At 36.4% G+C, this 24,674-nt stretch overlaps 1 protein-coding gene across 1 annotated transcript; it reads right to left on the reverse strand.

Annotated features, from left to right (window-relative positions):
* Positions 1–2,516: 2,516 nt before the first annotated feature.
* STXBP6 (syntaxin binding protein 6 (amisyn)) lies at positions 2,517–4,551 on the reverse strand (the record flags this gene model as incomplete). Its single annotated transcript, XM_009078076.1, has 2 exons — positions 4,399–4,551; positions 2,517–2,682 (listed from the first exon to the last, which is right to left on the reverse strand). Coding segments are annotated over exons 1-2 (319 nt in total), but the record flags the coding sequence as incomplete, so codon positions are not given.
* Between the last annotated feature and the right edge of the window lie 20,123 nt (positions 4,552–24,674).

The following is a 24,674-nucleotide window of genomic DNA, read 5'->3' on the forward strand; positions in this document are numbered from 1 at the left end:
AGTAACATAAGTAGGCTTGTAAGCAAGCCCTTCAGATTCTTTCATCTTCAGTTCCACTTTCCTTGGTGGAATTTTAAATTTTTTCCCAAAATATGCATTAGCTACAGGATACACGTTACATATATCATATGCATATCTATAGCCTTACTTACAAAAGCATATGGGCTTATGCATATATCTATTCTAATAATTTTTTTTTTAAATTTTGTAGTGTATTAGAAGTTAAACTGGATTACAATCCAAAAAAGTACTTTTCACATGCCTCAGAAAGTTCAGAAAAATATCACTTAAAACACAAATACTACCTTGGTAGAGGGGATGAAGTGACATGCCTCACTCATCTGAAATCTGACCGCACTGAAATTTAAGAATGACTTGAATATACTGCTTTGACTACTTGACTAAATACCCCAACAAAACAGTAACAACAAAAAAATTCCAAGTTGCAAATTCTTGACTGAATTTCATAAATTTCAAGCTATATTCTCAGGTATATGTTCTTTGGTTTGCTTATCTACAGTTGGACCTTACTTTCTCCAGATAAGATGAACCTGAGATCAACAACACATTTAACTGTATTTTTCATAAAAAACCTGATTTATCACAGGTTTTGGACTAGACGGGTTTAGATACACACAGTTGGCTCAGAAAGGCTGACACACAGCAATTCACTGACATTTATGGTCAACTAGTACCTGGTTTACAGTTGTTAAGTTTCCATCAAATTTAAACCTACCCACAAGGAGTGTGAAGGAACCTCACCCACTGTGAGGAAAAAGCTGACAGTGTGAACAACAGCAGAAACACTGTATCCATGAGGAGATTTATTAGTCCCTGCACCAGGTCCATACTCTGTACTCTGTGTGTACACACACAGATCAGATCTGTGCACCGTCAGAATGACATGCAAGGAATATGGAAATGGTCACCATCTGGTATAAGAGGAGCACTGAATATACCCATTTTAGCTAGGAAGTTGTAAAAAGGAAAATGTGAGTAAGCTTCGTGGATTGTGGCAGGTTCTAATGTGTCTTAAAAAAGTAGAAGTTAAGCAGATTTTTACAAACCTCAGTAGCGATTTTTTTTCCACTGTGATGACAGTTGTTTAGGATAAAGTTAATAATTGGGTGAGTTGAATCACGAATTCAATTTTGGACAGGTCAAGCTTAGGAAAATATCAGTTCAGAGAAGAAATGTGTGGTGGTTTATTCATAACTTATTTGCAAGAAGGCTGGAAGTGAGCAATATTAACAAACAGGTAACAAAAGACTTTCATATGAAATGGAAAAATTGTAGAACATATCTTTTCCTGTCAGTGCTCCTCCCTGCTCACCACCATGCCAAAAAGAAAACAACCCTATTATTGTGGAAAAGGAAACAACGAGACAGGAAGCTGACAAAAATTTTTGCACCTTTTTTTTCATAGTTTGAGAAGACACTAAATGAAAAGGATGACTGACAAAGTTATTGGTAACATCAGTGTCAGCAGCTAAAATGAAAGCACCAAACTGGAGATGGCGTACCCCTTCTTCAAGTTTACCTTTGGGAAAGGGATGCAAGACAAAATAACTGTCAGAAAAAAAAAAAAGAATGTATAAGGGTCGTTGTACAAAATAATAGTTCTGATAATAACACGCAGGAACGTATTCTAGATTTATGTGAGGTGAATTACCAGAAAGAACTGAGTAAGGCTATCTGTATTTATAAGTGATGTCTACTGGGGGAAAGAACCAACAACTAAACAAAACCCCAAGTCAGCTTGCACTTCTCTTTTACAGTTTGGAGGCTCATTGAGGAAAACAATTTTTTATTCCAGCTGTGAAGAACACCAAAGGTGTGAAAGTGTTCTGGTTTAGAGCACACAAAAATGAGACTATCTTCAGAAATTTCAGACTAAAACTACACCATTTTATTTTCCTAAAGCTTTATGAAACTTTATGAAATATGTGAAAATCCTCCCCCCAAACTAGTTTTTGTTACTCAGGAAGTATATGGGGTAAACACTGATTTCACATATTGACCAGACTTTTTTAACATAACCAGATATTTTTAGTATAATCCTGGAAATTCACCTGAGATATGGAACTTATCAAATGTTAACAAAACTCTAAACTAAATGATTTTTACTAAGATGAATGTAAATTCACAAAAAAACATAGGAAGTTTAGTAAAAACCACTTTTTCACAACTTGTGAGGAAATAGTAATGTGGAAGAGACTTTTAGTAGGACATGTTTCAGGCCACCCAGAAACAGGCTGCTTAAAATGAGGAGAACAACTCACAAGGTTGATGAAGGATGTCGACTCTAGAACTGAAGACCAGGGAAGCAAAGAGTTTGAAGTGATGCTTCAGGGAGAAATGCTAAAGCTTAGAAGATTACTGCTGTGAAATTAGCATACTAAGACCCATGATTTCAAGATGTCATTAGGCTGCTAGATCATTTGAACACAGAATAAATCACATGCAAATTGTTTCATGTCCAACTGCATAAAACATTCCAGCTTCAACTGACTTACCTCCCATAATTTTAGACTGGCAGTTGATAAATTCTGGCTTCTTGTCTGTAAGGTATCGCTGACAAGTGTGATGCAGAACCTGGAAGAATGTGCATTTTTCTGAAGCTGTGTTTGCTACCCATTGGTCAAAAGCATTTTCAAATATTAAATCAAATTCTGGGGAATCCTAGAAGAAAAAAACCCAAAAAACACACTATTATTCCAGTTTTCTAAATGATTTGGAGAAAGATAAAGAGCTATTATTTTTTGAAAAGTATCATGTTGGAAAAAGCAGAAAGCTCATGCAACTCAAAACCATCCTGGTATTACTCCATGTTTTTGGATGAAAAACCAAAGAGGAAGTAAGTTTTTTTCTTGCTTTTATTTTTCATGAGGAACACTCAGCTATGACAGAAAAACTTGAAACCAAAAATACTTTAGATCATAAAATTACAAGTCAGAATCTCAATAAAACCCTTGTTACTTACAGATACAAAGCTACTCGTGTCTTCTATATTGTAAGCATTATGTCTCTCAACACAAAATCTACTTTGACACTATATTTTCGTGGCTTTTTGCTCTTGATGCTCAACCAAACAAATAAGGTAAAAAAATAACAAGTCCTAGTTATTGTATTTAATGCGTTATCATAAAGTGTTGCACAGGTCTCAGGACAACATAAACAAGAGACCACTTCAAGAACAAATCAAAGTGCAGCTCTGTACTAGGCATCAATTGCCACAATAAAGGATTTTATGCAAGAAGTATTGCTAAATATTTAGCAATATTTGCTAAATACTGTTTTGCAATCTAATCTAGTAAATGTTCTTTTTTGATTGATGAAACTAGGAATTCACAGGAAGACAACTTTGAAAGGAACATTTCTAGGCTCAAGAACTTGATAGGATTTTCAATCTGTTATGTACATAGCTGCATAGCAGATGCTGTAAAAGGGCCTAAAACTCACATTCCTTATCAAATTGTCATTCCTCTCATTTTCACTCTTCCTTTACCCAGAGAAAATAAAAAATCCACTCCTTGCATTTCACAGGGTAGTGGCCAAGGGTTATGTTTTTGTATAAAAGGCTGTACTGGGTAGTAACAGAATTTGGTGCTGAACAGAGCACAGCTTTGAAGAAACCAAGGGAATTATTGACAAAAATATTTTGCTATACAAGGAACACAGTAATTTGCTTTATGATCATGCTGTATAAGCCACATTTCTAACTTCTAATTATGTTGTTTTACTGCTGCAGAATTGTATTAATAAGCTTATTACATGTTAGCACAACTTTGTCTTGAGACAGTTCAGAGACGGCTGTATATTCCACATTAAAGGACTAATTCCAGAACTATTCAGTGTAGGGTTGGTTTGTTTTATTTTATTTTTGGAAGGTTTTTGTTGAAATCAGTGCTCGCTTGCCATTGGCAAGTAAAGGACACTACCATCTTTGTAGCGAAAGATAAGAAATGCAGAAGTATCTGAGGAGAGCATTGTCCTAGAAAAAAAATGCAAGGTTCACAATACTTCACAAACTTGAACCTCAGCAACCTCTCCTGTCCTTGCTTCTACCTACTGTTCTATCTCACAACACAGCTGCATGCCAAAGTAGACCCCAAGAGGCTCATAGCTGAAGCCAATGCAAACAAGGCTCTTATTTTTCTCATTACAAAGAGTGAGAGTAGGAAAAGTAGGGAAACACAGGAAGAAAAAAAACCCTTACCACTGAGCTTTAGCCTTCTCCCACCTTTCCCACTAAAACTGACTTCACGTATTCCATTGAGTTATTTCTTTTTGAGAATTTGCACATTCCAGATGCCTTTTGAAGAGCAAAAGAATGCCTGCTTCACAGATCAGTTACGTAAGAGCTCAATCTTCATTTTCTGAACTTTCTAAACTCACCCGATTAGGATCTATACCATTGACCTGGCGAAGCTGCTCGAGCATCCACTGGGTTCTCCTGACAAAAGATGTAGAGCCTTCAAATTGCTTCACCTTCGTAATAGATGCTTGAGCTGGTTTCTTGTTTGTCACTGAACATATAATAAAGAACATAAATAATCAGTACACTACTCAAAATTTGATATATTTTAGCCATTATCAGCTAAGTTACTAACAGGGTGTAAAAAGACCACAAATAAAATGAATTTTTTTCCATTTGCATTCTTACAATCACAGAATCACACAACGGCCTAGGTTGGAAGGGACCTTAAAGATCATCTAGTTCCAAATCCCTTGCTGTTGGCAGGGATACTTTCACTCGACCAAGACGATCAGAGCCCCATCCAATCTGGCCTTAAACACCTTCAGGGATGCGGCATCCACAACCTCTCTGGACAACCCGTTCCAGTACCTCACCACCCTCACCGTAAACATTTTTTTTTCCTAATCTAAACCCACTCTCTTTTAGCTTGAAGTCATTTCCCCTTGTCCTGTCACTACATGCTCTTGTTTCCATCTTTCTGGCAGACTCCTTTCTGGTACTGGAAGGCTTCAATTAGATCATCCCAAAGCCTTCTCTTCTCAAGGCTGAATGAACCCAATTCTCTCAGCCTTTCCTCATAGGAGAGGTGCTCAGTCAAACCACTTTCTGCTCTCTTTTCCCCACACTAATTAGTTAAGCTTCTCATTTCCAACCTCTTAATAATTTATATTCCCTCATTTTAAAAAACAAAAAAGTAAAAAACCAAAAAACAAAACCTGTATCACCAGGTAAATATAAGTTCAGCTACATACCTTTTAAAAAAACCCTGAAATTCATGTTGTTGATTGAAAAAAACCCCAAACCACACAACATTTTTCCAGTCTTTTCTAAACGTGGTCCATGCAGGTCATGCTTGTTAGCATCAACACCATCTATAGCATTTAATTCCCAGTCAGATCTAAGTCCCCTTACAGACATAAACACATGAACTTACTACATAGAGAAAATAAACCTGCCAAGTCACCCAACAGACTTTGAAAAACACAGGTATAAGAATTAAGGAATTAAAGTTCACTTGACACCCCCACCCCCAAATATTAAGTACCACAAATAACAACAATAAATACGAACAATGCTATTTATTATAACCAAAATATGTGTTAAAAAACCACAAAGTAAGCCATGCAAGACTGCTCTGCTTTTGGAAAAGAATAAAAAAAGCAACATAAATGTTCAAATTAGTGTATCATTAAGTCAGAATCAGGTTTTCAAAGAGTACTTAAACATTACAGCCAGCTTTTCAACAGCAGGAGAACTAACTTCCTGTATTAGACATTTTCTCTAAACAAACATTCTTTTCATCAGTATAACCTTCAACTTCCATGACAGCAGTTTTAGACACTTTCTGTAGTCAAACATGTATTCTATTTACATGTTACATATCTGTTGCTGTGTGTTAAGTCACTTCCAAATACACTTCCACTTTCTGTGAAGAAACAATTTGTATAATCATTGTACTGCATAATCTACTACAGCTGGTGTGTCATCTGTTTTTCTACTTAAACTCCAAAAATACTTTTATCCATATGGTACACCAAATAGAGTATTACTGGAAAAGTCATTTCTCTCTGCTTTTAGATACAGGCAGCTAAAGAAGGCTTTTAAAATAATCAAGACTCGAATAGTAAGACTGCTTATTTTTGCACACCCTATTTGCCCAAATAACATGGAAAAGTAAGAGGCTTCCCACTCTGAAGATGCATGCTGCATGTACTTCTGCACCCAGAGGCACAGTTATACAGTAAGTAAACACTGATGTAACACCTCATCATTTCATAAAGTTAAAAAGTTAATATTGTTTCTTAGGATGAAACTTTTAAAATACACAGATCAGTGTCTTGATCTTAAATGTACTTTGGAATAAATTAGCAAATGCAGATTAATATGAAAAGCTCTTTTCAATATCTCAGATTTAAACATTTTCAGTTCTGTGTGTCTGAAAGTCCAAATGCCCTTATGAGAACTACACTTAGTTCATTCCTAAGGAAATTTTAGAAGGTAAAAGCAATTAAAAAGTGGGATGCTAGCATTCTAAATGGCAGGTAATTATTTTTAAGAAGATGCTCTGGAAAACATAGTTGGACTTAATATTTTGATCAGACTAGTGACAAGCAGGTAATAAACAGATTGCCAGTAGTTTCCGCACTGGCAGTTGAAGCACCAAGAGTCAAATTGGTACCTGGTGCAGTATGTGACTTAGAAATAGTACAGAACATAGAAGATGAATGCAGTATCACAAAGGTAGCAGGAAAATTAGACCAGAACAACTACTGAAATGCAAAGAGTGGATATTACTAAGAAGTGAGATTAGTATTAAAGATTCATTGTTCATTCAAAGGCCTATGCACCTGAGCCTAACAATCCCAATAAAGCAAAGGTCACAGCAATCCTATCTATACTCACAAAGTACATACAGGTTCTGTTTTTACTGCCGTCCACACAACACTAAGTGGGAAACAAAAGTTACACAAGCAGACCACAAGCCTATGTGCCTATTGTCCCTAAATTCACCCTTTATAGTATGCAATTTTTTTGTCAACTCCAGTGATCACTGAAAGATTCTACAGCAGTCCGCTAGACCAAGTTTCACATATCTTCTACAAAGCAGTACTAATTGAAGGCTATCTAACCAGTGGCTCAGGTTTTGTGGTCTGTGGATTATTCTCTTTCCATCTGAAACAGGCAATAATCTACTGCTGAATAAGACCTGTATTTAAAAGAAAAAATTGTGCATACTACATACATAAGGCACAAATATAATTAACACTAGTAGCATTGCAAAAGAAAGCGTTCAACACTAAGAAGCACTAGACAGAATGATTATGTGATTTAGTGCTATATTTTTCCCCTCAGAATCTCATAGATAACCAATTATGAAACGTATAGCCTTAAACTTTAATACAGCAAATTTCTCATTGCTCTGAAGACTTCTACATGACACACATTCTAGTGCTCTTGAAAACATGGGTCATTACATCTTTAAAGGTAAAAATATCAAATTTTACCAACATGATATTTGAACACTAAATGTCTAATCTCAACACCTCCAAATTGGCTGGTTTGACACATCCAAAACCTGCTTTTCCAAACTTCTTTGTATAGCACTTTGAATAATCAATGAGCAGCAGCTTTGTCTTCAACCAGACCCATTAGTGCTCTGTACTTCACTGAAAGATCACATTAGGTTTCTAAATTTCGGCAACTCCTAAAAATGCCTATTAGTGATAAACTATAAAAATATCTTGATTAGATGATTGTTTCTATATCATTCACCACACAGTAACAGTGGAAGAGGCCAAGAGGGCCGCTCTTCTATAGAGGAGCGTATAAGGATCTTGGATGTGTCAGTCATCTTTGGTAGGAATTCAGTCTTAAGTTACATGATGTGATCCTCTTGCAAAATGGCAGCTCCTCCTTTAAATTTTACACTCAATTACTGTGCACAGCCTAACAGATCTAGCTGCATTTCATCTTTTGTGCCTTGGTATTTTACAGAACAGCCAGCATTTCTATAGCATTTCAAAAAACAGCTACCTACAAACCCACCAAACGTGCCTGAAAACCTTCACTTAGTGCATGACAGCTTGACAGCAGCATGGCAGTCATTACAACTCTAAAAACCCCTTGGCAGCTGGGATAACCATCCTTGCTAGCTGCTCATTATGTTGTTTTAAAAACTAGAGCACTTCCACACAAGCCACTGAGTGGGTGTTACCTTGCAAACATGTAAAAAGTCTTTTCTAAAACCTGAAAAAAACGTGGAAGCAATTACATACTCCTAGTCACATTCTCTCTCTGACAAATCATTTGCGTATTTTTGCCAAAATCTTCCTCAGTCATAATCATGAGACCCTACCTGGAATACTGCATGCAGTTCTGGTGCCCACAATGTAAGAAGGACAGGGAACTGTTGGAGCAAGTCCAGAGGAGGGCCACAAAGTTGATAGGAGGACTGGAGCAACTCCCCTATGAAGACAGGCTGAGGAGGTTGGGGCTGTTCAGCCTAGAGAAGACTGCGTGGAGACCTCATAGCAACTTTTCAATATCTGAAGGGACTACAGGGAAGCCAGAACAGGACTCCTTGTTAGGAACGGCATTGATAGGACAAGGGGTAATGGGTTCAAACTGAAGGAGCTGAAGGTTAGATACTAGGAAAAGGTTTTTCACTGTGAGGGTGGTGAGATATCGGAACAGGTTGCCCAGGGAAATAGTGGATATTTCAATACTGGCAATGTTCAAAGCCAGGCTAGACGAGGCCTTGAGCAAACTGGTCTAGTGGGGATGTGTCCCTGCCCATGGGAAGGGGGGTTGGGACTAGATGATCTGTAAGATCCATTCCAAGCCCTAAAATTCAATGATTCTATGATCTACCTTAATAAAAGGCAGTATTTAAGTTATGCTTCAATGGTCAGTTCATATGGTATTAATGTTTGCCATTAGATGCAAATAAATAAGCTTTTTTTTTTTTTTTTAAGCAACATACATTTCCTGGTAAAGTAAGAACATGTGAGAAATCAGCTACAGCAATTTATGATGAAAGGCATTGTGAGGTTTGGCATTGTGACTTTTTATTGGCTTGGTTTTTGTTTGTTTGTTTTTAAGACTAGATTAACATACAATCAAAAACAGCTGAGTCAGAAACAGCACTAGGTCTTCTGGGACTGAAAACATTATTAAGCATTTTGCATCATAAATAAGTTACAGTATTAAGTTTCAAAGTCTGAGAGGCATGCATTTAAGTGAAATACTAATTTTGAAAGCAAATCAGAGAATAGGAGGCAGAAATAGATCAGATTTAGCTTTAGAGAATGCTGTGACAGAGTCAGGAAAGTCACTGTTCTCATTTGGAACACAGGGAAACTAAAGTACTTGAATTCCAGACCTCACTAAGAATCCAGTTCCACACCCATGTCTAGCATTTTAAGCAGCAAATCAATACAGCTCTTCACACACAGCTTTCCATATTTAAAGTCATAAACTGCCATACAGTCACAGTTCATCTCATTTGCAGTCCAGAATATATTACAGTTATTTTTTCAGTCCTCTAAAATAACTTCACTTGCATGAAAAACATATAATAATGAAAAACGGTCAATCCCTCAAATAGCTACCCCAAAATACCTGGCCTTGAGAAACAGTCTGAAAGCTGTAAATCACTCCACTATGAACTTTTACTTATTACTCTTTATATCTGGATCTGTGCATTGAATACATCTAACTCTACGTAATTAGGAATCTTATGACAAATGGCTTCATTGCCTCATCAAATTTCTAGTCATATCATGGTGTATTTCTAGAGTGCTGAATGACTGAAATAACTACTGAAGGGAGAAATTAAAAAGCACAAAGTCTTGAAGCAGACAGTGACTGCTGCAACTCTTTACATTATAACAAGAATTTGTTTTATCTCTGCACTCTAAAGATAATTAATTAAACACCCTTAACTTTTATTGCTGTCGTGTCACCAGGTCTTGGGAAAAAAAAAGAAAAAAAACAGTGCAAATTAAGATAAGATTACTCCAAGAATCTACGAATTTTTTTTTCATTTGTGAAAGTTTTACTGAGACTTGCTCCTAAGTAGGCCTGCAGAAGTCTACTGAAGGCATTGGCTATCTGTGCAGTTTAATCCAAATCTATCTATCAATTAAATGTTATAGCATAATCTATCTGTATATCAAATCTTGTAGAGTAGATACTCATTCCTCAACTCACAAGTAACCAATTATGCAAAGTTCTTCAAACTCGTTGTTAATAATTAACGATAAAAAAATTCCTTAGAATGCATGCAAGGCAGTCTAAAGCATTTTGAAAAAAGGTCTCTTTGATGAAGAAAATGTTGAAGTCAATACCATGGCAATGTGATGTTGATTTCATGGTCGCTGTATCTAGAATTTAACCATTCCTACCTTCTTATAGAAATGTCACTATAAAACAAAACTCTTCTTTCCACATTGAGGCTAAGTCTAAAACCAGCAAGGAGTTCCCTAAACAGCTTTTGATTCAGACAGAATAAAAAGAGCACATGTAAAAGCAGCAGCACATTCTAATTAAAAATATTATTTAACAGCCAATACAGATTTCAATAGGAAATAGATAACATTATGCACTAGAATTTGTAGCAGAAATGCCTTTTTTTTTCAAGCCAGTTCTTAAGGAATAAAAGTAGGTTATGAACACTGTGGCAGATACTCCTCTATACTTTCCAGTTCTCCAGAGTTACATATTGAAAAGCTCTTTTCCCTCCAGACTCCTGTTTGTACAGTTACATCTAATTCTCATTCTGCAAACCCCTTCACTCCCAGCCATCAAGGGAACAACTATTTCTTAAACTTGCACATAGCTCCTTGACTAAAATTCTGGCAGTCACATACATAATCCTAGTAATGGCTACCAGTTAGGCTGATCATATCATAGAATCATAGGATGGTTTGGGTGGGAAAGGACCTTAAAAATCATCTAGTTCCAATCCCCTGTCATGGGCAGTGATCTGCAGTTTCTGACCATCAAAAAAACAGTCACTCTTTTGTTTCTTTATGCAGTTGCTACTCAATTCTGCAATGTTTGACTTTTTGATTCAGAGGACAAAGCACAAGTAACTTGTGGAAATGTCCCAGAAGTTTGGGGAAACCCAAGAAAGATTTCTTTCTTGCAAATGTCATAAAACACAAAGGTTCAAAGAAGAGACGACATTTAAGATATCTACAAGGACTGACCCTCATTTGCTATTCTCACCTATGTAACTCCACAACGAAAGTATAAAAAAGATCTCTCTCTATTCCTCTAACATGAGAGCTCTTTCTTTGTCACGAAACAGCCTCACAACTCTTTTCCCCCACAATTCAATTCCCCAGTTTCTCCCCAGTACAAGGAATAGGGACTAGGCAAGGGAAAGGACACTAAATAACACATCCCCTCAACCCTTTTATTAGTACGAGCTTGTATTACTGCTATTCCGCAAGGTTTCAAGGTAGTTCAAACTACTACTATTCAGGCTGCATGGTCTCACAAGCAAAGAATGGTCCAGGAAAGCAACTTCCAGAATTTCCCACAGCAACTTTCCAATAAACAGACAAATGAAGCTGAGAATTAAGATGGAGGTACTTTCTACCTTATTTAGGTATTAAGGAATAATAAGCAGTAAACTGTTTTAGTGTACCATGTGAATTTCAAGAAAACTATTTCCAGACTGCTTCACATTATGGCTGTGAGCTTTGCTGTCTATGAACTCCTGCTTTGAGTTTGAGCACAAAAACTTGCAGTGTTTCATGTTTTCTCAGACCAGTTTCAACTAACACTGATTTAATGTGTAGTCTGAATCACTTCTAGAACTTTGAGCCTTCCCACTGCAGCTGTCCAACTACTAACTCCTGCAACCTTCATACCTGTCATGGTCCTTAGACCTCAACTATCTATAATATGAAGAGATGCCCTGAGAAGACTGTGCTAATACGAACTTGGTCTTATGTTGCCACTTCCAGGATTAATTTTAGGTAGAGAATAAAGAAAGAATATGTTTGTAATAAAAGACAACTCACCTCACTGAAAATAAACAAAAGCAGCTAAACTGGGGCAGGTTTAAATCCCTGCTTGCTGGTCAAGGCTTGCAAGGTATCAAAATGCTGATAAGCTGAGGCTTGACTTCTCAGAATTGCACTTCCTACTTTTGCCCATATTTCCTTTTCTTTCATTTGACAGTGCTGCTTTCTCACCATCTGGGATCTAAGAAGCTGAAAGCAGGGACAAGCAGCACAGTTCTACCTTCACCACTTGCCAAATAGGACATGGGGATGTAAGTGACCCTAAATACACAGCAGTGTAACCAGAAGTTAATTCCTTCTGTTTCTTTAGGCACAACATAATGTTTTGACACCATATTGGAAAACAAAGAAAAAAGAAGCTTTCAGATACAACAAAGGCAAACTATTCCTAAGTCTAAATGCATAGTGGTTTTCCTACAGCCCCTCCCAATAGTTCAAATAAAAATATGCATCATCTGTCTGCTTAAATCAGCATTTACTGCATCACTGTCCATAACAAGTTGCCAACCTCACTTTCATTGCTTCAGGATAAAAATGTATGAAATATGTATCTCATAATTAATGTTTATTCATACATTGTTCAAAATACAGTTTTATTTAAGTTGCATATTTTCTTTCTACATACAAGGTAACTTAATCTGTTGAACAGTAAGACAAAAATTAAATATTTAAAAAATCAGTTACCCTGGAAATTCAGATGACAGTATACAGTGTATCTTCCCAAGATGAAAGACTAGACAAAAGACTTTTGTGATGTCTTTAAATTAAAAGGAAATGTTTTTAAAATTGCTTTGAGTTGCAATGAAAAAGGGGTTTTTTTGCTTGTTCATGTGTATGATGCCATAAAATGTTATGCGCATGAAGTGAGTACCTGTATGCTTTCCAAACATACCCCTGACTACATTCATAGCAAACTCCTGCTTATAGGCAGTGCCTTGCCACGTGGTTTTGCACCTAGTGATATTTACTTTTCACAGACCCATGTAAATACTTGTCCTTAAAACAGTTTTTATGAATATTCAAACACTTTAAGCCCACATCATACTATATATGTTAGTCCTTAAAGTTTCTTGAGACTCATCTTTTATTCCTATCAAAATTTTAAAGCTAGAAATACAAAAGTTTTGCATTAAATTGTTTGCTTATATTTTTCTTCAAATACTACAGCAATAATACTCCAGCAATATAGTTAAGTTATTGATATCAAAACGGCTGCTTTTCCTGTTGGCAGTCATATAGACAGATGCAGTTGAGAGTGGCAAGAATGGCTGACTTCATTTTATAGCCAGAGAGAAAGCTTCTGCTTAACTGCAAATATCTGAAAATTAATCTTATTAAACATATATTCACTTCCAGAATGATAACTCAACTTCCAGGTTTTGCTGGAATTGCCTTTTACTACTCCATATTGCAAAGCGGCCAACTTTCAAACTTTCTCTACCTCCTTTTCCCTCCATAGAGTCAGCTGCATTTAAAGACTCTTTGATATTTCTAGTCAAATACAGCAGATTTGTTATGCATATGTTTTTAATTAAAACCTAGTTGAGAGGACAGGATGGTGCTCTGATAGATATACCAAGGCACTGTTGCTGCAGAGGAAGATAATACGTATTTCAGCCAGGTCTCAGGGAAGAAGGATGACTTTCTCACAACCCAGAGATCAAAATCTTCATTAGGGACCTCTTAATCAGTATAGAGCTCCTGCTGCTCCTGACCTAGAGCATTTCATATTAGTAGTTCACCTTGTCTTGGCATGGTAGAGCCTCACCTCTTCACTGAAAGGTAACTGGTGATTGACAATTTCAGTCCATTCTAGCACCCTCTAATAGTATGGATCATCTATAGCCTCAATCTTTCCCCTCTCTTTTCCTTAAAAGCAAGGCAGCATCCCAGACAGACTTTGCTGAACAGGATACTTGAAATCACCCTGTAAGCATTTATGCACACTTCAAAAAAACCTCACTTCAATTTAGTTTAGAAATCAAGGCTCAAGATACAGGCCACAGTGAATATCTCTGTGGGTGTCCTTGTATCACATTCTGGTCACTTCAGCACCTGCAACTATGGGGAACAAGTTGCAGGTGCTGGACAGCACAAAAGTACTTGGAAACTTAAGTGGAAGCTGGCGTAATTCCCGTACAAGTTAACAGATGTGCAACCGCATGCAGAGAGTACACTAGAAATTACCTCACCAGCCTGAAAACAATGTCTGAACTTCACAGCAATGTCCAGAGAGGCAGGAAGAGGCTCTGGAAAATTAAAGTTTGAATTTGTTACTCAGCAACTCACACAAAAAGTGGGATATTAACACATTGTGCTCCCTAAGTTTGGTTAGATAACTTGACAGGCTTCAGGTTCTGGAACAAAATGGCCAATGACTTAAGATCCTACAGTCTAAGAGGACCCTGTTGTAACAGGGTAGGGGGTTTATTCAAGCTTTTAAAGTGTCTTAGAAAACTTGATCTTTTTCACTAAAACAAGGACCTAAAATATAGCAGACGAGACTGCTACTGAAGAATATACTTTGCACACAGCAGACACAAGAAAGGACTATAACATCTGTTCAAGATAAAATCCCTATCTTTGCTATACAATGGCCTAAGTCAGTACCTCAGTGGACAAATATTCCATGCTCTTATGCCTCAAACCGTCAGAATTCTACAAACCCTTCACATATGCTGTGATAACATCTAAGTCTCAATATAAGCAACTAAGAAAAGATGGTAGACTTTGACCCCTTCAGATTATGAAAAAATTAAAAAAAACATGCACACACACACACCCACACACACACCCCCGCAAACCAACCAACACTCTGGAAACATATCAGTGGGGAAGTACAGGTGGTGACTAAAGGAGAGACCAAGTAGTAAAGAAACTTAATTGAAGCCAGTTATTTAAATCCCATCCATTCAACAACAAAAGCCAGTACCTCAACCTACAAAGTACTCTACCCACAGTATATAACCCACAACGCATTTACTCAGCAGAAGCCACATGTTCAGCCTTTCTTGCACCTTATTCTAGGAAATTAAATAATTACTATAAAGGGACATTTTTACTAGATGATGTTTTCTCCTGTCTGAATTATTTTTAATAACTAAAGAACTAAAATGAAATACAGTAAGCAACACACGCATTACAGGTAGCACTTAGCCTGAGATGCAAAAGTAAGAAGAAATTAAATCTCAATAGTATGTATATTCTGAATTACTGATCTTGATTTAAGTTCATAAAAATAAGACTACCAGAACTATTACTACTAGATATGGAAAGTGCTCATGTTGTGTGTCTTACACAAATACAGTACTTTACGTACCAGCAGGTCTCATCTATCGTAGGTACCCAGTAATAATCTTTTTTGATTTCATATAAAGCAATTAAAGAATGAAAAACCCCTTTGAACAGTAATTTTAAATGGTACTCCACAACAGAAAGGTCCATCAAGGCACATTTTGTGGTGGGAGATAATTGTTCACAGGTAGGTCTCACTTTAATATGCAATTAGGGGACAGCTGAAGGACTTTCCTAACAGCTTCCACATCCCAGAACACAGACTATACAACTGGCACAAACTTAAGGTGAAGATCACCTCTGTAAATTGGAAGCTTACCTCACCCATTTCTTCAAAACTTTACACAAAGCCTAACTTTCCAAAGTTGTATGGAAAAGTGATTTATGATGATGTACTTAAACAACCAAGTATTTTGAAAAGGTACATTCTCAGACTGCTCAATGGAACAAAAGCTGAATATCTAAAATAATAAATAAAAGTCATCACAATAAAATGAATTACATGGAAATATCCAGTATTGTCATCAGCAGAGCCAAAAGCTACTGTGGCAAATGCATGGCTGTGTGCAGTTTTCTTCAATGAAATCTCAGCAAGTCAGTTACAATATATGTTTTTGTAAGTGTCTATATTTGTGCTTCCCCAGAACTAATTATTAGAAACCTCAGATAAATTGTTTGCAGCTGTCTTTCTCAAGGATTTTACCGAATTCCAAGATTTCCAGCAGGTTCATTAAATTTACTAGATTTAAGACTAAACATTTCAAGTGCATGCCACCAGCTTTTTTCAGTTTGAATTATTTTCCATATTGATTTGTGCATCTTGAAATGCATATCTCCTTATGCCACAGGATTCATTGTTGCTAATTTGTAGGTGTATTTCTTAAAGAAATATACTCTAGGTAGTATTTCTAGGCACCAAATTTTCTGCCCAGCAATATGGAAGGGTATGCTCTTTTCTTTATTGATAGCTCAAGTAAAATTTGACTTCAGATTTAATCCCTCAGCTGTGAAGCTATGAAAACCTAACCCGAATGTGCCCCTGGCTATTACTTAACATGAAATTTTAGAAAAAACCAAAAACCCTAACTTGGAAACAGGTTCTAGATACAACTGATGACTCAAGATTAATGAGGAAAAATAGATGTTCTACAGACATAGAAATGTCTCAAAAATTTCTACAAATAAGTACACATTTTAAATAAAAAATAGTATCTTCAAAACATGAATCATTTACTATTGAAATGTAGCATTATGTTTTCAATTTGCATTAACATTTGACTGCTTACAGTAGGGGTTTTTTTGTGAATGTTTTCCCTCTGAAAATTACTCTGAAAACTAATCTATGCTGCCAGTGCTAAAGAGAGTTTTCTTCATGAATTTATCTTACAGCACAAAAAGTAAGCGACTCAACTTTATTTCTTTGCACATTATAGATACTGACAACAAGAGACCTTTGCAACTGATCTTAATTTTCTACTGTACTGTATGGGTTTTACCGTGCTATGACGAAGGACATACTTTTCATTACCTTTCAAAAGGCCAAATGAAAGCAACTGTTAATATTCCACATATATGCCCAAAAAACCTCATTACCACCTTAGAGACATGTTATTAGTGATAATGGGGAAAAACCACTTCCAGTAATTGCAATGATCACTAGTACTATCTTTACTAAACATTAATATCACAATTTTCTGCACATTTTTATCAAACAAGATTGTTAAAATCCATATAATTTGCATATGCTTCATAGTAATATTTTTACAGTCTGCATCTAACAGGATTCACTTTTTGTTCTCCAGCAGATTAAATAAAGCAATAGTTCCATTAGGGTGTGGCTACATTTGACCTGCCTGAGAAGACAACTGTTTCCAAAGAAAAACAGAACACAGGAAACAGCACACCAGCTAAAGTATGAAGACCACCTAAAAGGATTTTTAGAAGGCCTCTTATACTTTTGCCATTTTCCATACTACTGTCCTTACATTGCTCCCCTTTGCAGTTGGTGAAAAAAAAAAAATAAAATCCCCAAACCCTCAAAGGACCAAAACGACCAACCAAAAAAACCTAAGCAAACACAAACTAACAATTCTTTTTTCCTCTTTATCTTGGCTTGTAATGAAATGTACTTTTCAGGTTAACAGACACTTATAAAAGCCTCCTAAACACTGTGATCCTACCAACATGGACACAGTGCAGAGAAGGAAAACTAACAAATCCAATGGCTATGAAATAATTTTTGACACATTAAGTAAAATATTAAGAAACGAGACCTAAAGGCACAGCTGAAATGTGACATGAAGCCAAAAAAGGAAGAGATTTCAGTTTGGAAACATTTTAAAGTATCATTTTGGGTCTCAGGTCAATATTGAAGTGTTTGTTATTTAACAAGTCTGTATGGACTGAACTAATTTTGTCCATCATCTGTAATTCCAACAACAGAAGCAACCTCCTATGAAGTACCAATTATCAAGTCACAAAGCCCCTAGTGAACAAAAGAAAAAAAGAAATCATTAAAATACATGGACCCCCAAAAGCAATTCTCTCAGTGATACCATAAGTTAAATAAAACCCCAAAGAACCAATTAGAAAAATGAAGTCAGAACTTTCAAAAATTATTTTTTGTTCTATACATTAATGGTGACCATTCGATTTATGATAAATAGGAGGTATTCAGTAGTATAGCACCCAAGTGCTACAGCATACACTTCTTCAACTGCCAATTTTGATTTTGTCTAGCAGCTTTTACTGATATGTCATTTTGTCTGAAAGCTTAAAACCAGTGACTCTATCCCTTCCCCAGAAAGATGCAACTGCAAAAGGCCTTCTCCTCCTTCCCAGGGCAAGGAGTTAGCCACTATTTTCAACGTTTCCAATATATACACTAAAATGCAAGACCTTGGTTTATTTAGAGGTTGACTAGGAGAACTAGGAGATAACAGTGCGTAAGAAGACATTAACATCCATGTGCTATGAACTGAGTTGGCCTTTTGAGGGATTATTAATCATCCTTACACAGGGCCAATTGAGATGATCACTCAGGTCCTCTCAGTTAAGTTCTGTGGACAGGGAATGCATACTAACATCTGGTTTGAAACACATCAGCAGATTAGCGTTTGGACAATATTTCATCTAAGTTTGGTCTGCAGTGGCATACTTCATGAAAAACAGAGAAAGACAAAACATTTTTCTCAGAAAAGTATAAAATACACCAAAACTGTTAAACATCTGGCCAGAAATAAACCCATGTCTATTGAAAGCACTACTGCTTTTTTTTGTTTTGTTTTAAACTACCTGAACAATAGGATTTTATCTGTCCAAGCAGGTGAGCATGAATTATGTGGTGCGAAGTGTGTGCTTGGCATGACTGCATTGGACCAATTTCCTACCAAAAAACAGCTAGTGAAAGTATAAATAAATTGACAGTACACAAAGGATAAGGTAAAGGAAACTCACACCAAGGAAAGACTACTTTCTTTAAAGCAATATTCATAGTGTTCCTGGACACAACACACTAATACCAGTATTTGAGAGGGGAAACCCAACTATTTTCTTTTGCAAATTGTGTGTATTAGTAACAGATTTATATTTATAGCCAAATTAAAAACAGGGGGAAGGAAAATAAAAGTAAAAAATTGTTCCTCAGATCCCGCTGTCTTCTACCTTCAAAGGTTAAGACTAAAGATATTTTGAAGCAGATAAATGCAACAGTTTGAAATATCCCAAAATGAGAACCCCCCCAAAACAATTCCCAAACAACAAACATGAAATATGTAGAAAATATAGATCACAGAGATCAAGAATCTTAAATATTTAAATTAGTTTCACTATCTAGCAACAGTTATCCAGCTATGACACTCAATAGATTGAACTTGTGTCACCAGGCATGCCCCCTTAGCTTACAGTCATGCTGCAACTGTTGGTACAAGAACTGTAATGGATGGAACTACCTGCTGTCCTGGTGTGCGGTCATACAGAGGACATTAGTACTATTGCAATCAAATTCAAAAAAACATCCCATGTATCAGGAGAGGAAAAATACAAGGCTACAACAGTGAAAAAAAGCCTTAAACCATGGTAGTATCTGGTGGACAGAATTTTCCCAACTAGAAGAAATACAGTAGGATCCCTTTAAAGAACAGAGGGAGGGAAAAAAGGGGCACTAAGAAAAAAAAAGGGTATAAATAAATGCTGTATAATCCTCCACGATCTGAACATAAAGAGAACTGATACTACAAGCAGCACTGTTACACCTTGCAGCTTTGTTCCTATTATTGTCACTATGTATTCATTTCACAATGCAATGACAGAGATTTATTACAAAATAGATGAACTGCTCATTACATCTCCCTGTACTTAATTCTGACTGTTTTTTAGCTTTTCCATGGTAAAAGCTGAGGTGCAGACAGCATACAATCAGGCAAATTTGGTACCTGTTTTGTTTGTTAAGATGTGAAAAAACAAGTATCAGCAGGTTTCCTAAAACTATGTATCTGAAGTTACAATCTCTAAATACAAGCACATCAAAAGACATGCACAACCTGCAAACTGAAATCTGACAGTGCAGCCTTCTTGTCTCATGATATTTTACCAATCTCATGACTGATTTTTCAGTCTGCTGCAGGGCACTGGAGGTAACCGAACAGATAATGTGTTTCACACTACATGTTTTACAAAACATTCTGGAAATGTGCTTGATATGGAAAATGCATTTGGCTTCTTCCAGTCAGACACCAGAAGGGTCAAACAAGAACAGATGAACATAATTATTCTGACTTCCCTAAAATGGAAGACCCTAAATGAGGCTACTTATTTCTTGTGTCTACAGTAATCTGTCCAGAAGGCTCAGCAGACTTGCTACGTAAGTCATGAGAAAATGGGTAATTTGTGTTCACTTTCATACATCTGTTGCCACATTTAACCTAAAGCAGAACACATTAGGTCCAGCCATTCTACAGCAAGGTACAGAAACACATCAAATAAAATCCTGTCCAACCAATAGTTACAGAATAAATACATAACAGACACCATTGAAAAGTAAGGTAAGATTCAAATATCAACTTTAATAAATAAGACTTTATTGTAGAATTTCCTCATGAGGGAGATTAAGCTGGGAAGTTAAAATCAAAAGATATTTCCTTCACAGCATGATATTGTTGCAATCTTGCCACACTACACTGCTAAATTTTGGAAAAGATAAACAACTAACTTATGCTTGAGGAGAAATGCTTTTGTCAATACTTATCAGGAGCAAGGACAAAATCAACTTAGTTTTACCTTGATAAAACCTTTCCTCTTTCACTAAATGTCTTGCATTTACCAGCATCCTAGCTCTTATGTATTGTACTTGTCATAAGCAAAGTTAATTCAGGAGTAGCAAATATATCCTAACTCAATCTTCAGGGGACTTCAATTCCTCACTGGTAGCAGTGACAGCCTTAGAAAGCACCCAGCATGTTTACAAAGAGATTTAATCTGAGATTTAATCTGTTGCTTGTACCAATTCCATTACAAAACTTTTAAGGAGGTCCTGTACATGGCACTCAGATGGCCAAAACATTCATGATTTCATGACAGACTACACTTTACTTGGTCTAAACATGCTGGAGTTCCTCCACTGCCGCTCCTTGTTTATACAATTCAGAATCACAAAATTGAATCAGACCTCTCAAGGTTATCTAATCAAACCCCTGCTCAAAGCAGGGCAAATATTATCATTCAGTGAGGTTGCTTAATGGCAAAACATAGTAAAACTAAGAGCAGAACTTCACTTTCCTCTGGTGACTGTAATTTTTTTTTCTTTCCTCTTTTAACTGATCAAGTTTCCCTAGTTGTGACTTCTCACCTTTGGCTTTGAGTTTTCTACTGCATACATCTAAGAAGAATCTACTCAGCCTTCTACAACCATGAAACATTTAGGGATCGCAAGGCTGCAAATAAAGGTCTTCTCTTACAATCTTTTCTAAACAAAACCCATTTCCTCAGTCTCTCCTCCTGTCATATGCTTCCTGACCAACTTAGCTGACTTGCACTAGACTCTCAAATTTAGAAGTATGCATCTTAAACTAGGAGACTGAAAATGGGTTTCCAGAAGCATTTCCATAATTCTAGCAAAGACTAATCACTCCTGCTGATCTGCAGGCTCTGCTCCTACTGTTGGAGCTCAACATGCAGTTCATCTTCACTGCCTCAAGGGTGGACCACTGACACCTGTTCAGCCGGTGTTCCTCACAAGGCTGCTCCAGACTCAACCAGCCTGCTGCCAGTCCAATCAGTGGATTATTCCAGCCCAGGTGCAGGGCTTCACATTTGTCTTGGCTGAACACCATGAAGTTCCTTCCTGTTGTCCCATTCCCCCATTCCCCCATCTACAGTCAACTTATTAAAAGCACTATCTCCCTCCTCTCCAAACCTTGCAAACCTGAGGGAAGTGCAGCACATCCTGTTGTCCTGGTCACAGAAAAGGACATGAACTAAGACTGGCTCCAGGATCAGTTTCCACATCCTCCATGCCATCAGCAGCTGTCCAGTTAGACTTCCAATCACTGAAGAGACACAGAATTACACCCTTGAACCCTGTGGTCCTCTTGACTCTTCCCCTCACCTCACAGTCCAACTGTCCTATTTGAATTACCCTATCTGCCCGCAAAGATGAAGAGGCATAACCCTGAAAGCTGTACTACGTTTCTATATGACTATATATTCCCATATAATAAGTGAGTGATACTAGATTTACTTGGGGATTTAAAAATTCCATTGCAAGCATCAATACATTGATTTACTGCTGTTATGTAAAACAGTGAGCTATAGATATTTTCTCTTTTGATGTCAGTTTTACATAATATATAATTTTTACCCTCATCAATATTCTACCTCAGCATTACTTAATTATAGAAAGCTCAGGGTCTAACACTTACAAATCCAACCAATTATATAATGCCAAAGATAGTGTCTAATGGCCTAGCTCTGAGCAGATTTGCAAATGAAATCGGATTTGCAACTTTCAATTTAAGTCATTTTTACATAAGCTTATAGTGAAAGCTTGAATGAACTCTAAAAACACACAGAAATTACATACCTATTACTCAGAAATAATTCTGTTATTCAGCTTAACTGCCCTCTTACTTGGTGTCGGCATTACTTCTGATAAAATTCTATATTCTTAACATTTACATCACAGTCAGTTTCACTGTACTGACCACTCTGTAGAAACTGCAAGCACTTTAAAGTAGGGGAATTAAGTAAAAGAAAAAGTCCACAATACTACTACCAAATTACCCATTCCTTCACTTCTCCCCATTCAAAATTAAGCTCCTCTCAAAAAACAGAAGAATTAAACACCAAGACTAACAACTGGAATTCATCACATACAAAATAACTACTATTTTTCTTGTATGAAATTTATTACTATGCAACTTATATAAATTTTTGTATTTGTAGCTGCCTTTTTAAACAACTTTTCTTCGGTGGCTGGTTATAACTTCTTGGGAGTTTTTTTCTTATTCTCTGCTTTAGATAACCCTAAACCAGAAAATTCCCATCCTGAAAGAGTAGCTCCCATGTCTTATCTGATATGTTATGTATAGTGAAGCATTTGCTCAATTTTTCTATCCTCTAATACACAGTACTAATATAATCTATTATTCTAAGCCTCATTGCTTGTACATTTGCTGTTAATGGCTTCATCCCACTGCAGTTTACAGCCAAGAACCACCATAAGGCTTGGCTTGTCTGCTGCCTAGTCTATGAAGGCTATCCTGTAATTACCCTCTAAGAGTCATCCATAAATATTCATTGCTAAAACCAGCTAAATGTACATATGTACATATATACACTTAAGAGATGCAGCAAAGAAAATACATCTGTTATCCTCACTACAAAATTTCTTAGTTTAAGCAATGTGCTTCTCAAGGGCTTGAAACTACATCAAAATTTGTTATTTAAGACATGAACAGAATGGCCTTGAACTCAAACTACAGTAGTGGCAATAATAACTCTATAGCTTTTTCAGTTTCCTTAAGCCTTTGCCCTTTGTGATATAAAACTCTTTCAAAGCCTGCCAAAAGAATTAAACATATGAAACCATTATAGTAGTAGCTATAGAGACCAGTAGCTAGCCATGTTCTCCTCAATGGACAAGGGCTAGACTTTTAAAACTGAAAAAGTCCAACATAAAATTATTTTATAAAAATTATAATAAAAATACCGTTGCATTTCTTAAATTATTAATAGCTGCAGACAAACAAAAAAGTGGGACTGTGCCCTGAGAGATACTTTTGCAAAGCAAATCAGTACCACTGCAACACATGAACTCATATTCAGCTTTGGCAATTCAAAAAGTAAATTCTGAACACTGATCACAAGTTACATCAAAGCACTTCCCTAAGATATCCCCTGAACTATTTCTGCCTATGCTACATAAATCTATTTCAGAAGATACTTACAGATTTTACCACATTCTATGCCTTTTTGTTGTGAATCCACATACTTGAGAAATACTTGCAAGAACGCAAATATATAAAGTTAACTATTCCTTGTCTCAGATTTTTTGATTCATCCAGTATTCTAAAAACCGTCTTTCCAATGACAATGTCAGAAAGCAAATTGTTACTACTTTCTTTACCTCCTATTAGTAATACTACATATTTTCATTGCAAATTAGTAATGATTTCTTGGTAAATCAATTCATGATACAGACCAAAAATTGATATAAGAAAAAGTTTACAGCCCAACATCCTTTGAAATTACATTTGCCATGTCGTATCAGAATGAACCAAGTACTACAGTCATAAAATTCAGAATGCAACATACAGGTATTGACTTAAGAACCTAAAAGCATTAAGAAAGAAAATAGTATACTTATAGATCCAAAGACAGACATAGCTACATTTTTTAACTTAACATTCATAAATCATATGACAGCTGACCAACAAAAAAAGGGTCAAGAGTCCCTGAAGAAAACAACTTGCCTTAAAAGTTGCAGTTTTTGTCACTTAGCTTCAACAGCTTTGTCCAGTGATTAACATTACCAAAATGACTCCTCAAAAGCGTTCATTTTAGTGAACAAAGCTTTTATAATTCCACAAAAACAACAGTATTGACTCAGATTTACTTTAAACAATTTAAATATTGTGAAATTATAAGCTTTTGGTGTAGCACTATCAATCTATTAAAAGCAAAACTGACTTAGCAAAAGATACCCTATTTTACTGAGAACTTTACCACCAAGACAGAAGACATGAAGCCCCTATCCATGGACTATGGTATATTATGCAGTCTGTCCATCTGGACAACAGGCTGACAAGAGGTTTAAGTACCAGTCTGACACTGATTTACACACATGGCAATACCATCACCTGATG

The sequence above is a fragment of the Acanthisitta chloris genome, unplaced genomic scaffold (assembly GCF_000695815.1).
Source record: "Acanthisitta chloris isolate BGI_N310 unplaced genomic scaffold, ASM69581v1 scaffold24547, whole genome shotgun sequence".
NCBI classification, from domain to species: Eukaryota; Metazoa; Chordata; class Aves; order Passeriformes; family Acanthisittidae; genus Acanthisitta; species Acanthisitta chloris.